Source organism: Parus major, chromosome 4A (assembly GCF_001522545.3).
Source record: "Parus major isolate Abel chromosome 4A, Parus_major1.1, whole genome shotgun sequence".
In the NCBI taxonomy this organism is placed as follows: Eukaryota; Metazoa; Chordata; class Aves; order Passeriformes; family Paridae; genus Parus; species Parus major.
In genome coordinates, this window is record NC_031772.1 from 19,283,647 (window position 1) to 19,296,332 (window position 12,686).

At 53.1% G+C, this 12,686-nt stretch overlaps 1 protein-coding gene across 4 annotated transcripts in view; it reads right to left on the reverse strand.

Moving 5' to 3' along the window:
* PHKA1 (phosphorylase kinase regulatory subunit alpha 1) overlaps nt 1-12,686 on the reverse strand; it is a 22,954-nt gene that overhangs the window by 3,590 nt on the left and 6,678 nt on the right. Inside the window, exons 12-33 of one of the 4 annotated variants that reach the window (XM_015626133.2) lie at nt 12,494-12,589; nt 11,617-11,724; nt 11,346-11,424; nt 10,771-10,905; nt 9,609-9,718; nt 8,817-8,961; nt 7,801-7,879; nt 7,296-7,375; nt 5,343-5,519; nt 4,853-4,947; nt 4,546-4,685; nt 4,282-4,438; nt 4,042-4,121; nt 3,764-3,842; nt 3,548-3,677; nt 3,072-3,173; nt 2,560-2,675; nt 2,209-2,247; nt 1,387-1,431; nt 970-1,140; nt 383-436; nt 45-245 (exon numbers count right to left, since the gene is read on the reverse strand). In XM_015626133.2, the coding sequence (XP_015481619.1) occupies nt 45-245; nt 383-436; nt 970-1,140; nt 1,387-1,431; nt 2,209-2,247; nt 2,560-2,675; nt 3,072-3,173; nt 3,548-3,677; nt 3,764-3,842; nt 4,042-4,121; nt 4,282-4,438; nt 4,546-4,685; nt 4,853-4,947; nt 5,343-5,519; nt 7,296-7,375; nt 7,801-7,879; nt 8,817-8,961; nt 9,609-9,718; nt 10,771-10,905; nt 11,346-11,424; nt 11,617-11,724; nt 12,494-12,589 (2,418 nt within the window). The remainder of the gene's footprint in view (nt 1-44; nt 246-382; nt 437-969; nt 1,141-1,386; nt 1,432-2,208; nt 2,248-2,559; nt 2,676-3,071; nt 3,174-3,547; nt 3,678-3,763; nt 3,843-4,041; nt 4,122-4,281; nt 4,439-4,545; nt 4,686-4,852; nt 4,948-5,342; nt 5,520-7,295; nt 7,376-7,800; nt 7,880-8,816; nt 8,962-9,608; nt 9,719-10,770; nt 10,906-11,345; nt 11,425-11,616; nt 11,725-12,493; nt 12,590-12,686) is intronic. The other 3 variants (XM_015626136.2, XM_015626134.2, XM_015626135.2) reach the window with 3 other exon arrangements.

Below are 12,686 nucleotides of genomic sequence, written 5' to 3' on the forward strand. Positions count from 1 at the left end.
ATGGGGAATGTAGCCAGCAGCCTTGGGTGAGGCCTGGCTCCTACCTGCTCCTCATAGAAGAGGTCATTGGCTATGTGCAAGATCTTTTCCACAGCTATGATGCCACCAATGGTGTGCACCTCCATGTCCACCAGCATGGTGAGCACTAAGATAGTTTCCACCAGCAGCTGCCTGTACTCTGGCTGGGGCACACGGTTGAGGACAGACTCCACATGCACAGCAAACTTCATTTCCCCTGGGGTCATCTGTGAGGAGGTAAAAAGAAGTGTATCTAGAGCACTGTATCACCTGCTCAGTTCCTGAGCTATGCTGGGTAGTCACCCAGGGTAATCAGCACATAATAACCCATGTGCCCCATTCACCATTCACATGAACCTCCTACCTCTCTGGTTGTTGAGGAGGGAAGAACAAAGCCCTCCACAGAGAGGCCATGGCACTGCAGAACAAGAAGGAGAGATCATGGTTATGGCTTGGAGAAGCACCATGCTAAGATACATAGGTACAGCTCACAAACTTGCTCCCACTTGTGCACTGGTGCGTGATACCCATACACCCCAGCTCCACCTTCTGATTCCATATAGCATCACTCCTTTCCCATCAGTTCAGCATCAGGCAGAGCCCCACTGCATGGGGCTCTGTTCCCTGGCTCACCATGCTGTTGATGGGCTATGCCCAGAGCACCTTCAGCTGTGGCTCTAGCCACGCCCTTGTCTGCCTGGTGCACGAAGCACCCAAGCAGACCCCAGCTCCCCTCTGCAAGGTGTAGGCTGAGGTAGGTTCTACAAGACTACAAGGCAGTGCATGCACATCGTCCACAACTTTCCAAGGTCAGCTGGAGGCCTTATCTATGAAACACGTATCTACACAACATCAGGGACCAGCCCTGAGTATCCCAGTTCCCCTGGCAAAGCTGGTGCCTGGGACCAGAGGCTCACATGCATGGAGAACACCAGCTGATGTCTAACTCACCTTCTGCAGGACCTTCCAGACCTTCTGGTAGAAGCCCACGGGGACTCGGTTAAGGGCCCCATCCAGCCGGCGCCTGCGCTGCCACTGGCCCTGCCGGGTGTCCGCACTGCCCTGGTCTTCCAGCATGCTTGAAAGTGAGTCCTTGCCCAGCAGCTCTGTGTGCCCAGCAGACTGGGTAGACAAAACAAGAACCACAGACACTGCTGCAAAGTTAAATATCCCACAGGAATGCAGTCTGCTGCTCCTTGAGAGTTTGTGGTTCTCCAGCCTCATTTCCAAGACAAAGCTGCCACCCCCTGACCCCAGCAAAGCCCACCTTACAGCCCCAGCTCACTGTAGCACCCCCCAGAGCACAGCTCCTTCCTGCAACCACAAACAGGACAAACCCCATGTGTGCAGCCAACAAACACACATTACCAGAGAGGACTTTAGGTTGGTATCCCCAGACTGCAAACTGAGGGGCTGAGGGAGAAAGGGAGAGATGGAAATGAGACCATGCCAGGGCAGGGCAGCAGTCACAGCAAACAGAGCAGCAGCAGCAGCACAAATCGGGGTCAGGCACAGGGCAGTTATCACAGGGCCAGGGTTGGCTGGAGACAGAGGGAGTTTTGAAAGGAAAGCTGCAGAGGGCTGCACATGCCAGGGCTGTAGCAGCAGTGGTTTGTGCTGGTGTGCACACAGGAATAGGACTGCTACCGCTCTGCTGGATGCTGGTATGGGCAGGGATGTAGTCTTGAGCAGACAGGAGGACCAGTAGGAAGGTTACTGCCCACAGACAACCCTCTGTGATGTCAGGTTTTGCACTGCAGCAAGTTGGCCCTAACTCTGCTGCATCAGCCTGGACCCAGCAAGCTCCATCTCTTTGATGACCTTCTAGAGCTCAGGACTTCTCTTGATCACAAGAGGAGATCCTAGGCATTTGTAGCTGACCAGAGGCCTCTTTCCCCAGTGAAGAAATAGCTGGGGAGGCTGCAGGCAAGACCCAGTGAACTGTCCAGCAGAATCACTACTGGCCATGGCACTGGCAGCATCAGGCCATCCTGCTCACCAGATTTTGTGGGTGTAACAATGTATTTGAGCACAGCTCCCAGCTGGCTGTAATGGCAATTGCTTAGAGGGGAAGCCAATTCATTGCTGCAACAGCTGAGGGAAGCTCGTTGACTCGTGCATGCAGGGAAGCTGCCCTGGTGCGTGGCATGAGGGGCAAAAGCTGAGGCTGCAGGACCAGGGAGGCTTCACCTTACTCCCAGGCAGAGACTGCCTACGTTTATCCAATTGCTGCAAGAGAAGAAGGAAATTAAGGTTCTGCTGTTGGATGATGCCCACCAAGACACTAGACACACCTGGGACACCACATGCTCCTCCCCATCCCTGTGCCTTCTCAAGCACCCCTATGCTCCCCTTGAACTGCCAGTGCAACCCCCTACCCACTACCAGATTCACCCCAGCTTTACCTCCAGGGCAGGACTGGAGACAAAATTAGCTCCTGGAAGCATCTGTGTCACCCATTTTTCCATCAGTTCTGCCTGGTTTGCAGCTGGTTTTCACCCACAAGACCTGTCATGAATGGCCTGCACCACCTGCCCTCACCTGTTTGATTTCACTTTTCAGCCTGACGAGGCCAGTGCGCTCAGACCTGGCGGTCCCGACAGCTCCCATGTCACAGATGGAGACAGCAGTGGTGAGCGATGAGTCCACTGAACGCACTGTTAGGGAAGAGAGATCTAGAGTGGGCAACAGCGCTCGAGGCATGGCCATCCCTCATTGCTGCCCAGGAACTGGTACCTCTGCACAACCTTGCCCTCTAACATAACAGCATCAGAGATCCATGAGCTCTGTACAGAGCTGCTTCAATTCAGACCCAGCCAGGTCAAGTGCCAAACTAAGCAGAGCTCAAATAGCCATGAGATTTGGGCTTGATCCCAGAAATCACTCAGCACCATTCTTATGAAGAGCAGAGCTTCCTGCTGGACCCCTCCAGTACTGAAGCCACTGTGCTGAACATAGGGGAGAACAGGGACACCCCTCATAGGTAGGAACATGTAGATCTGGCCATGCTCTGCACTCAGCTTTGCCCCAAGATGCTCTCCGCTGGGACTCACCACTCTTTTCCACCCCAAACTCCTTGCCAGAGAGGATGTGGTAGAGAAGGCTTTTCATGTCTGATGGGCTGAGATTCATCAGGTTTTCCGTGGCTTCTCCAGCTGGATAGAAGAGAACTGTGACTTTGTAGCCTGCCTCACAGTCCTCCTAGGACATTTCTACCCTGCATGCCATTATATGAGCAGGGGGAGCACTGGTACAGGAACTCATCTGGCAAGGACATACAGCAGCTCCAGGTGTTGCCTATAACATGGACTCATCCCATACCAGCCCAATACATGCTGGGATGGAGACTACAGTGCAATCACTTATTTGTGCTGCTCAAGAACATGTCCAACTGCAGACACTGGCACTTCCATGCAGGGTCTTGTTCTAATCTGAGCTGCCCACTTTTAACAGTACTCCTTTCTGGTTGACAGAGCCCTAAGCATCACAGCACCTACCCCAGCTAGGGTGCTGTCCCTGCCACATGTACCTGAACAACGCAGAGAGTGTGCCAGCTCTGTTGCCATCACCTGGATGATGAGCCCAATGCGGATGCGGAACATCTCAGCAAACAGTGCAGGCTGTGTGCGTATGTACATGGCCAAGTACACCATGATCTCCTGGAGGGGCAAAGGCAGATCACCTCACTGCTGTTCACCAGGGCAGACACCCAGCTGTGGGGTCCCCTGACACCCCGGCCCCTCACCTGGGTGAGGATGGACACACTGAGGTTCTTCTCACTGGCTTCATCAATAAGGCGAACGAGCTCCTCATAGGGGATCGGGCTGGGACGTGGACAAACAATGGAGCAGGTGAGAGGCAGCAGAACAAACCCTGCATACCCCCAGTCTGTACAGCCCCAAGAGGAGACATATAGGCTGGGGACAGCCACCCAAGGCCACTCCTGCCCATGGACCCCAGAGCAGCAGGCTCCCATCCAGACCCAGCCCAGCATGCTTGTGGAGAGAGAGGTGCCACACTCACATGGAGATTGTTTTCTCACGTGGCTCTGGGGGCAGCCCCACCGTCAAGTGTTTCTGGTGGGACAGGAGGTCAGTACAGGCCTGGGGACAGAAAGGTGGCTGCTGTCAACAGCTGAGGGTTTGGGGACTTAGCACAATGCAGAGGGAGACGGAGCTGATGAAGCCATGGTTCACCTGCTCACACTGCTGCCTCCTCCCTGACAGACCTCAGCCTCCTAGAGGCTGGCTGTATAGCTGTTACCTCATCCAGAGCTTCAACCTTTTTCTTGAGGATGCCAGAGATGTAGCGGATCAGGGCCCACTGGCGTGTCTCCCCCACCCGCACATACAACTCAGTGAGGAGCTCCTTGACGGTGGGGCCAGGCTCGCTATCAAGCCCCGTGTGCCACTCAGGTCCCCTGTGAAGGTGAAGGAGGTGCTGTGTTATATCCAGCAATTTGCCTGTCACAGCAGGCCCCCCGGGCTCTATGCACAGTTAGCCCTCAGGACACAGGTATCATCCTACTTGAGGATGTGGAGCATGTAAAGGATGTCTGCTTGCTCCTGCAGCGAGGGGCAGATGCGCAGCTGGTCCACCAGTGCCTTGCAGTCCACGTTGCCATCCTCACCACGTGGCAAGTTCATCTCTGTGTAGAGTGCATGGCTCTGGGGGAAGGGAGACCCGTGCTGCTGATTAGCACCACCAGCACCCTGCACCAAATGGACCCATGCATACTCCCCCCTCATCAAACGACAAGACTTTCCCTTGCAATCTTGCAAGGATACTGGCTAGAGCTGAAAGGATAGCTCAGTCTGGGAAAGACAGAGCTCACCTTGCTGTCCAAGTCATGCTGATGGGGTGAACTCAGCAGCTTGACCGACTGCTGTGATGCCTGGAAGATCCTGATGGGGACATACATCCCAACATCTAAAAAAAACCCCACAGGTTGGCAGAGACATGTCCAGCCCCAATCACCACTACTTTACCCCAAACTACCTCAGACACTCCGACACTGCTTCCCCAGCGGTCCTTGCAGAGAAGTTGGCTATGGGAGAAGCAGCCCCTGTCTACCCATTCAGAGGAACACTGCAGGGAGCTGCCATCCTTTATTGAGTTTTCATGGGGCTGCACAGGCACCAACTCCAAGATACTGCATGGCCAGGACTAACATGATGGACACAAAGTGCCTTTGCCCAGGTAAAAGCTTAGTTCCTCTGCAATCCATGGGAACCCCAGCATCATACAGCTGTGAAAGCTCCCAAAGCACTTCCACCTCACCCTTGGGCTCAAGGGAAGGTGGGGAGGGTGTTGGAGTTACTCACTCTGAACATGCAGGTCCTTAGCCTTGGATGCCAGGGATATGAGGTCACGGGTGGTGTGGACAGCAGCCCTGAAGCGGCTCAGCCCTCCCTGCTGGGTGGTGGGAGGCAGGTTTGACTGGGGAGTCGTGTGCTGCAGCAGGTGATCCAGATACTGAGCAACCTCATCATCAGTGTCCTCTGGAAGGGAAGGCAGCACAGCAGGGGTTCAGCCACTTTGAGTTGTGGCACCCAAAGGCCCAGAGAGCTCCCAGCTGTGCCTCAGCAGGAACAAAGCTTTGCTGGCTGCATGAAGTGACAGTGTAGGGCCAGTGCTGTCAGACAGATGGATTAATGGACAGTGCCAGCAGCCCGGCACACAAAGCACCCCTGTTCCTACATCACTCCTGCCTGGGACACTGCCTGCCCCAAACTGGGGCTCCCTCTGTGTCCCACCTTGACAGGGCTGCAGCATGTCTCTGATCCAAGCTTCTTCAAGGACAGGAGTGTCTCACTCAAACCCTGCAGGAAAACCCTCACTCTTTCTCTCCAGGGAAGAAGTGGGGAGGTAGACCCAGAGGCAGCTTGTCCAAGCAGAGACCCCTTACAAGCACCACAGCACAGCAAGGGCATCTTTCAAGCAGGACTCCAGCAAGGGAGCAAGGCAAGGTGGGTTTTACAACAATTATTTGCAAGTTGGAGTTACAAGAAGAGTTATAGTTCCTGCCTTGCTCTTTGCCCAGCTTCAAGTAGCTCCAAACACCACATCAGGAGCATCACGAACTAAGAGCAGCATGGAAGAGGGTGCTCAGAGGCCAAGTCTCTCCTCAGTCAGGAGGTAAAAGTGAGAGGGGACCCATGGGGAGGAACTGCCCCAGATAAAACACAGAGATGTCAGTGCACTTACAGTGGGCCAGGGCAAAGCTATGCTGCTCTCCAGCTGGAAAACCTGGAGGTGTGTTAGCTCCAGGAGATGAGCTACTGAGTGCACCTGAAGCAGCACGGCTTTCCACCCCTTGACAGAATGCCTCAAGACAGTGCCTGAAGGTTAGGCTGGAAAAATCCTCTAAGCACCACCCTTGAGAACATTCACCTGCCTGGCTGCACCATCTGACCAAAGGAAAACCTTAAAATTTAGCATCTTTAAGATGCTGTTGAAAGGCCAGGCAGATCCTCTCGCTGGAGCTGGGAGGTGAAGCAGACACCTTGGACTAACCCTGATGCAGCAAGTGAGAGAAGGGCAAGAAAAATTAGCATTCAGAGTTCCAGCAGTACATTCACTGGCTGCAGGAGCTGCAGAGGTAAAACAGATAGTGGGAAGGCTGATGATGACCAGTACTAGGTCACACAGATGTCCCCAGTCCTGCTTGCAAGAGGAACAGCAAAACTTGCACCCTGCCATGGTCCCAGTACAAGGGTGGGTCCCTCATACTGTGATGGGCCAAGGTATTTTCAGGTACTCTCTACACAGCAGTAAGGCTTCAGTTTGGCACTCGCTGGAGCAGTTCTGTGCAGGGGAGGAGAAAGGCTTTGGGAAAAAACAGATTAATTAATGACATGGTGGCTCTTCCCCACCACCTTGGTCACTGTGCTATCACCTTCTGCACTGGCATTTATGCATCGAAGACCCTCAGCCACATCCCCCAAGCAGAGGCAGGCTGCCAACCCTTTATCTCTTCTCCACACAGCAGCTTCTGAAGGTCAGAGCTGCTCTTTCCAGACAAGGTTGACAGAGGGTCAGATGGGAACATAGTGAAAACCCAAGTACATGACGAACACATTGGTGCATACTGGCAGGGAGGTTGGGTGCTGTGGCTGTGAGTTAGGCATTTGCCACCCCTGTTCTGAAGGAAGAGGGAGAACAGGCCTGTTCTCCCTTACCATCCTCTGCTACCTGCAAGCCATGCAGCCACTCCTCAGCATCTAGCTTCTTAAAGCTGTCACTGCTGAGCCTTTAAGTCTTGGCAAAGACCTTACCCTCTGGCCCAGGGTCCATAAAGCTGAGGTGTGTTCGGCATGACGTTGTCAGGAACTCCGACAATCTACCAGTCTGAATTCTGGGCAAGAGATAGGAAGGTCAAATGGAGAAGAAAGGGGAGGTGATACCCTTGCCTGTACCTCCTGGCTCCAGGGCAAGCCCTTTGATGGGGAGAGACATGTTCACCAGGATCATACACAGACTGGGGTCTACTTTAGCTGTCTGCAACTCTTTCAGCCATGAGTGGGCATGGAAGGGCTGCCCAAAAGCTATTAGAGGAATCCTGCAGCCATGGGTTTGATGACATTAAGAGCTCTGTCCTCTCTTTCATCTCCTCTGTTGTGATTGTAGCCCCAGGGCATGCTGATAGCCTAGCACACCCCAGTGTATCCTCCCCATCTTGCTCCCCCCACAGCCTATGCTCTGCCCAGAAGGTATCCTTATAACCAAGTTTTTGTAGGCCATCAGCCCCCTCCCTCCTGCACTGCAGGAAGCTGCACTCACCTTGCACCTCCGAAATACCCATCCTGCAGCTTCTGCAGCATTGCTAGCACTGTGGGATGCACACTGCTGCTGGTTTCATCTGTGTGGAAGATGCACAGGCAGTCAGGCTCTCATGCTCAAACTCACTCCCAGCAAGTAACTCAGGGCCAGCTGGGCATTCAGACACCCAAAGCACCATGGCCAGACCCTTACTCTGGGGTACATGATCAGGCTGTGGTACCAAAAGCACCACCCAAAAAGGGAAATTCTGGACTGTCTAGGCTGGATTCAAGGAAAACCATGCCAGAATGCACTCCAGGCTCCTCAGATTTCACCTTATTCTGAAGCAGTACAAGACAGCAGCACCTAATAGCCCCCTGCTCTATCTCTGCCCTTCACATGAGGAAGCAGAGGAGTTGGCTACTGTCAAGGGCAGGAGGCACCACAGCAAAAGGCATGCTCAAAAAATTAAGGGGATTTCAAGTACACAAGGAGAGACAGAAAGGCGTTAAAGTAGAAGAAAGTCATCTTCCTGCACCAGGCTCACAGCGAAGGCATGAGCTGCTGCAGGCAAGTCAGTTCTACACTGTGCCTTTGCTTCTTTTGGTTTACTGTTTTCCCCCTTCTGTTGATTAGGAAAGCCTTTAGGAAGTGCTCAGTCTTAGGGAAGAGTCAAGATGTAGAAAGAGCACCAAGAACACTTCTATAGAGAAATTGCTTTTTCTGGTCTTGCCCCCAAAAGGCCTTCCCATAAGCCTATCTGCCTGGAGCCTGAATACATCTGTGCCAACAAACAGCCCTTGAGCTGAAGGCACTAGTGCCTGTCAAGCAACCAACCCTGTTAGCTGCCTGGCCAGCTGCCCACTCAGCATGGCTCCTCTGAGCAGTGAGCTCTTCACAGGACACTACTGGCTGCTCCAGCCTTACCACGTCCCTGTTACTGAGATGGTCACACATCTGCCCAACCCCTTCCTCCAGCAGAGCTATTTTCCAGGGATGCTCTAGCCAAAGGTCTTGCAAGGCTGGAGTATCTATACCGAGCATAGTGTGAGAGATGGGGAAGGTGATGGTTGGTCGCCCAGTCATCCTCCAGCGGCTGCAGAGGTAGGAGAGGTCTGTCCTCAGCATCTCCACAATCATTTTGTTGTCAAGAGCCAGGTAGAACTGCTGCTGGTCTATGAACTGTGAGGACAACAGGAAACGTGATCAGCCCTTCACGCAGTCACCAGGTCCTTATGGTGCCACCCACGTCTTTCCACAGGCACGCAGTCAAGCTAGCCACGCTGCACACCCAGAGGGCACACGCCTTTGCACTGACGGCTCAGCCCACCTTACTTAGCAGTTGCTAGTACAGCCTAGCAAGGGACCCTCAGCATCCAGGGCAGCTACTGGCCACTAACAACTATGAGGACATAACTAATGCCACAGCTCAGCAGCAGCAGCATCCAGCCCCACGCAGCCAGTCCGTGTTGTGCCTGTTCCAAGCAAATATGCACACCTCAGAGAGCTAGGCTTGCAACACTGCTTTTCCCCTGGACACATATCCCTGGACTGCCATCAGTCTCTTCTTGGTGTCCTTGTCAGGGTGAGCAGAGATTTTCATCCAATACTCATCATTAAAAGGCTCAAACTGACCCAAAACCCATACAGCCAGAACCATCAACTGTGCTGCCTCATGCCACAGAGCTGGACTACTCCACACTCCCAGGCTCTTCAGAGAGTGTTGGGTCACACCTTAGAATTCCTTGAGTACCCAGTCCTTGAAGAAACTTCCTGCCCAGTTTCATATCACAGAACAGCTAGGGATGAACCTGTGCAATGTCACTCACCTGTGGGGTAAAGGTAAAGATGCTCTTCCTGATTTTGTAGAGCTTGGAGGTCCCAAGGACACCCATATGCCGGTAGGGCCGTCCAGTAAGGCACATCTGCTTGTTGCGGCCTGAGAGTGCAGAAAGATGAGTTTTTAGTACAAGCGTCCTCATGAAAGGGGCTGCAACAGCAAGTAGTGCCAAGCCTTTTGCTACCAGACAGCACAGAAATGCTGGTTTGTAGTTGGGATATCCTAGAACACTGTATCAAGCTGGTACAGCTCTAAGGGACAGTAATTCTCTGTATCCTGACCTGCCCAGAGGGGTAGGGACATGTTGAAACAGTGACACACAGCCTGTCCTGACTTCTGCAGTGTCACACCTTCTGGTCTTTGGGATTGTCAGAAGCTGGAGCAGGGCCAGGGGTGCCCTTCTGCATAGGGCTGCCCCCCCTAAGTTGACAGCTCTATCAGCATTCAATTCAATTCAAATTACTCCTGGATTACTCCCAAAGCCCAGGACAGTGCAGCAACAGCATCACCCTTTGCTCATCAGCTCTGGCAGCTGCCAGGCTGCTCCCCCTGCCCATGTCACACTTGGCCTTTTGGTGGCCTAAATTAGCTGCCAAATTAAATCACAGCAGATCAGGTGTCTCCTTTGGCCCAGGCTAAATCTCTGGCTCCTGCAAAATAAACCCCATGCCTGAGGGGCTACAGCATCAAGGAGCAAGCATGCAGAGGTGAGCACATCCTCCCTTCACACTCAGCCCTTCCCACCCAACAGCAACATCCATGCTGTCTGAACTCTGGGCTCTCTTCACTAGGGATGGCCAGAAGACCCTTCCTAGGGTTTGGCTAGCCTCCCCCATCCAGATCTGAGTACAGGAATGGAAGACAATTCCTGCCCACACCAGGTTCAACCTACAGGGATCAAAGTCTCTGTTCCTGGGGTGACTGTGCAACTGCAAGCCAAAGCTCTATCCCTGTCAGAATCACACTGAACAGCACTGTCTGCCACCTTGTTCCCCTTGGCCATCAGTGGCTTTATCAGGCCTAGAAATGGGCAGCAGAGCCCTCATCAGCCAAGCAGAGAGCAGGACACGAATGTCTATGAGCAGAAGTGCCAGTGGTGGGACAGATGCTTCTGCACCACCTTTGCTACAGAAGCAGGGAGCCCAGCTCACCCAGCCGGGCATAGATGTGGCTGAGGATGCGAGCAGGCTGCACTCTGATGGGGTAGACGTCTGCCACAGTCTCCACATCAATGCCTTCCTTCTGCAGGATTGCCTTGATCCCCTCTGTTTCAGCCAGGATACACACTGTGGAGAGAGGACAGTCTCAGGGCAACAGAGGCACAAGGATGTACTGCCCCATGCCTTTGGGGACACATAGAAGGCACCATACCAAAGAGAAAAAGCTGTCTGGGATCCCTTGGGAACCAGTTCCCACTGCAGAAGTCTGATTTGCCCCTCCTAACACTTTATACATACAAGTTTTCCCCACCAAGTGTCAGGAAGACAGTTTTCAACCTGTCTGCAGAGAAGGCTGCAGCAGGTGATGGTGTTGTGGGTCAACACAGGATGAAACAGAAGAACTTGCACCCTTGTCCTCCACCCAGCTGGACAGGGCTGAGACTGGGCTGTATGGGCAGCAACCCAGCAAGCAGAGCCACCCCAGAGCCCCTTCTGTGAATTCCACACAGGCAGAGTCTCCCCCGCCTGCCAGGCTCAGGGGTTTGGGACTGGTTCCTTTCCCTCACCTTGGACCACCACATCAGGTTTAGGGACAGTTGTGAAACGGCGGTTGAGAGGATCTATTTCACCGGGAGCTAGAAACCCCTATGGGAAAAAGGTATAAAGAGATTAACATTGTATGGGCAGGGCAGATTGGGTGATGCCTATGGACAACCCACCTTTAAGAGGTCCTGGGGGATGGAAGTAACAACTTCCCCAAAGCAAGTGGCAGAATTTGCACCTTCACAGCTCAGAGCCCAGTCCCACAGCCCTACCCGGAACTCAGGATGACCCTACCTCGGCCATCAGACAACCCAGTATGTAGAGGGACTGTCCCCACATGTGTGGCAGCTTGCCCATGGGTATCCTGTCCACTGTGTGTGGATTCCTGTATTCTTCATCCACCTGGAAGACAAGGCAGGAGGTCAAGAAGGGATCCACAGACAAAGAATGCTTAAGGAAGCATTCTCACTGCATCTTGAAGTCCAGCAGTTCAAGGCTTAAAACAAGGCCCGACAGCAGCATTTGTCACAGAGGGTCCAAAAGAGACTGGTTACATTCTTCCTCTCTTCTTATGACTGCCCCAGGCATCTGTGCCAGACAACAGAGCAGCTGCTCAGACCACGTTTGGTTTCCCAGCTTGAGCCATCCCACTAGAAGGACTGACATGCCTCAAGAGCACCCAGAGATGCTTTCTGGTACTGGTGAGGAGCACACCTCTTCTGGATGACCTGGGCATCCAAAGGCCACTGCTCTTAGACCAGGCCCACACAAATCCCTCACCACTGAACTGGAGTTCAGCACCACTTACTCAGCCCAGGTCTACTTGTCCTGAGCTCTTAGAGCACTCGGTCGCTGAGTAAGCAGACTGTCAGCAAAGAACTCCTGTGTGTGGGAGCAAGAAATGCTTTGGGAATAAAAAACCCAATTTTTATCCAACAGAGTTTCGTAACAGCTCCAAGACATCTTTTTTATACATGAGATTTCCATGAACTACATGTGCCCCTTCAGTAATGATTTGACTTAATAAGCAGTTAAAACTTAATTATCTGGTAATGAGGCCAGGAGTTTCAGCAGTTGGACTTTCATGATCCTTGTGGGTCCCTTCCAACTCAGAATATCCTGTGATTCTCTAAGACACTCCTGCTTCCCACCATAGCTCAGGGTCACTCACCTTATCTGGTGGGACACTGTACAGCTCTGGCAGCAGAGGTACCCCATTCTTGCCCTTGATGAGAACCCCCTCAAGGGCTTCCCGGTACTCCTGCACCTGAGAAGGGAAGAGAAAGGGGGAAGAGAAAGGGGGAAGAAGAGAAAGGGGGAAGAAGAGAAAGGGGGAAGAAGAGAAAGGGGGAAGAAGAGAAAGG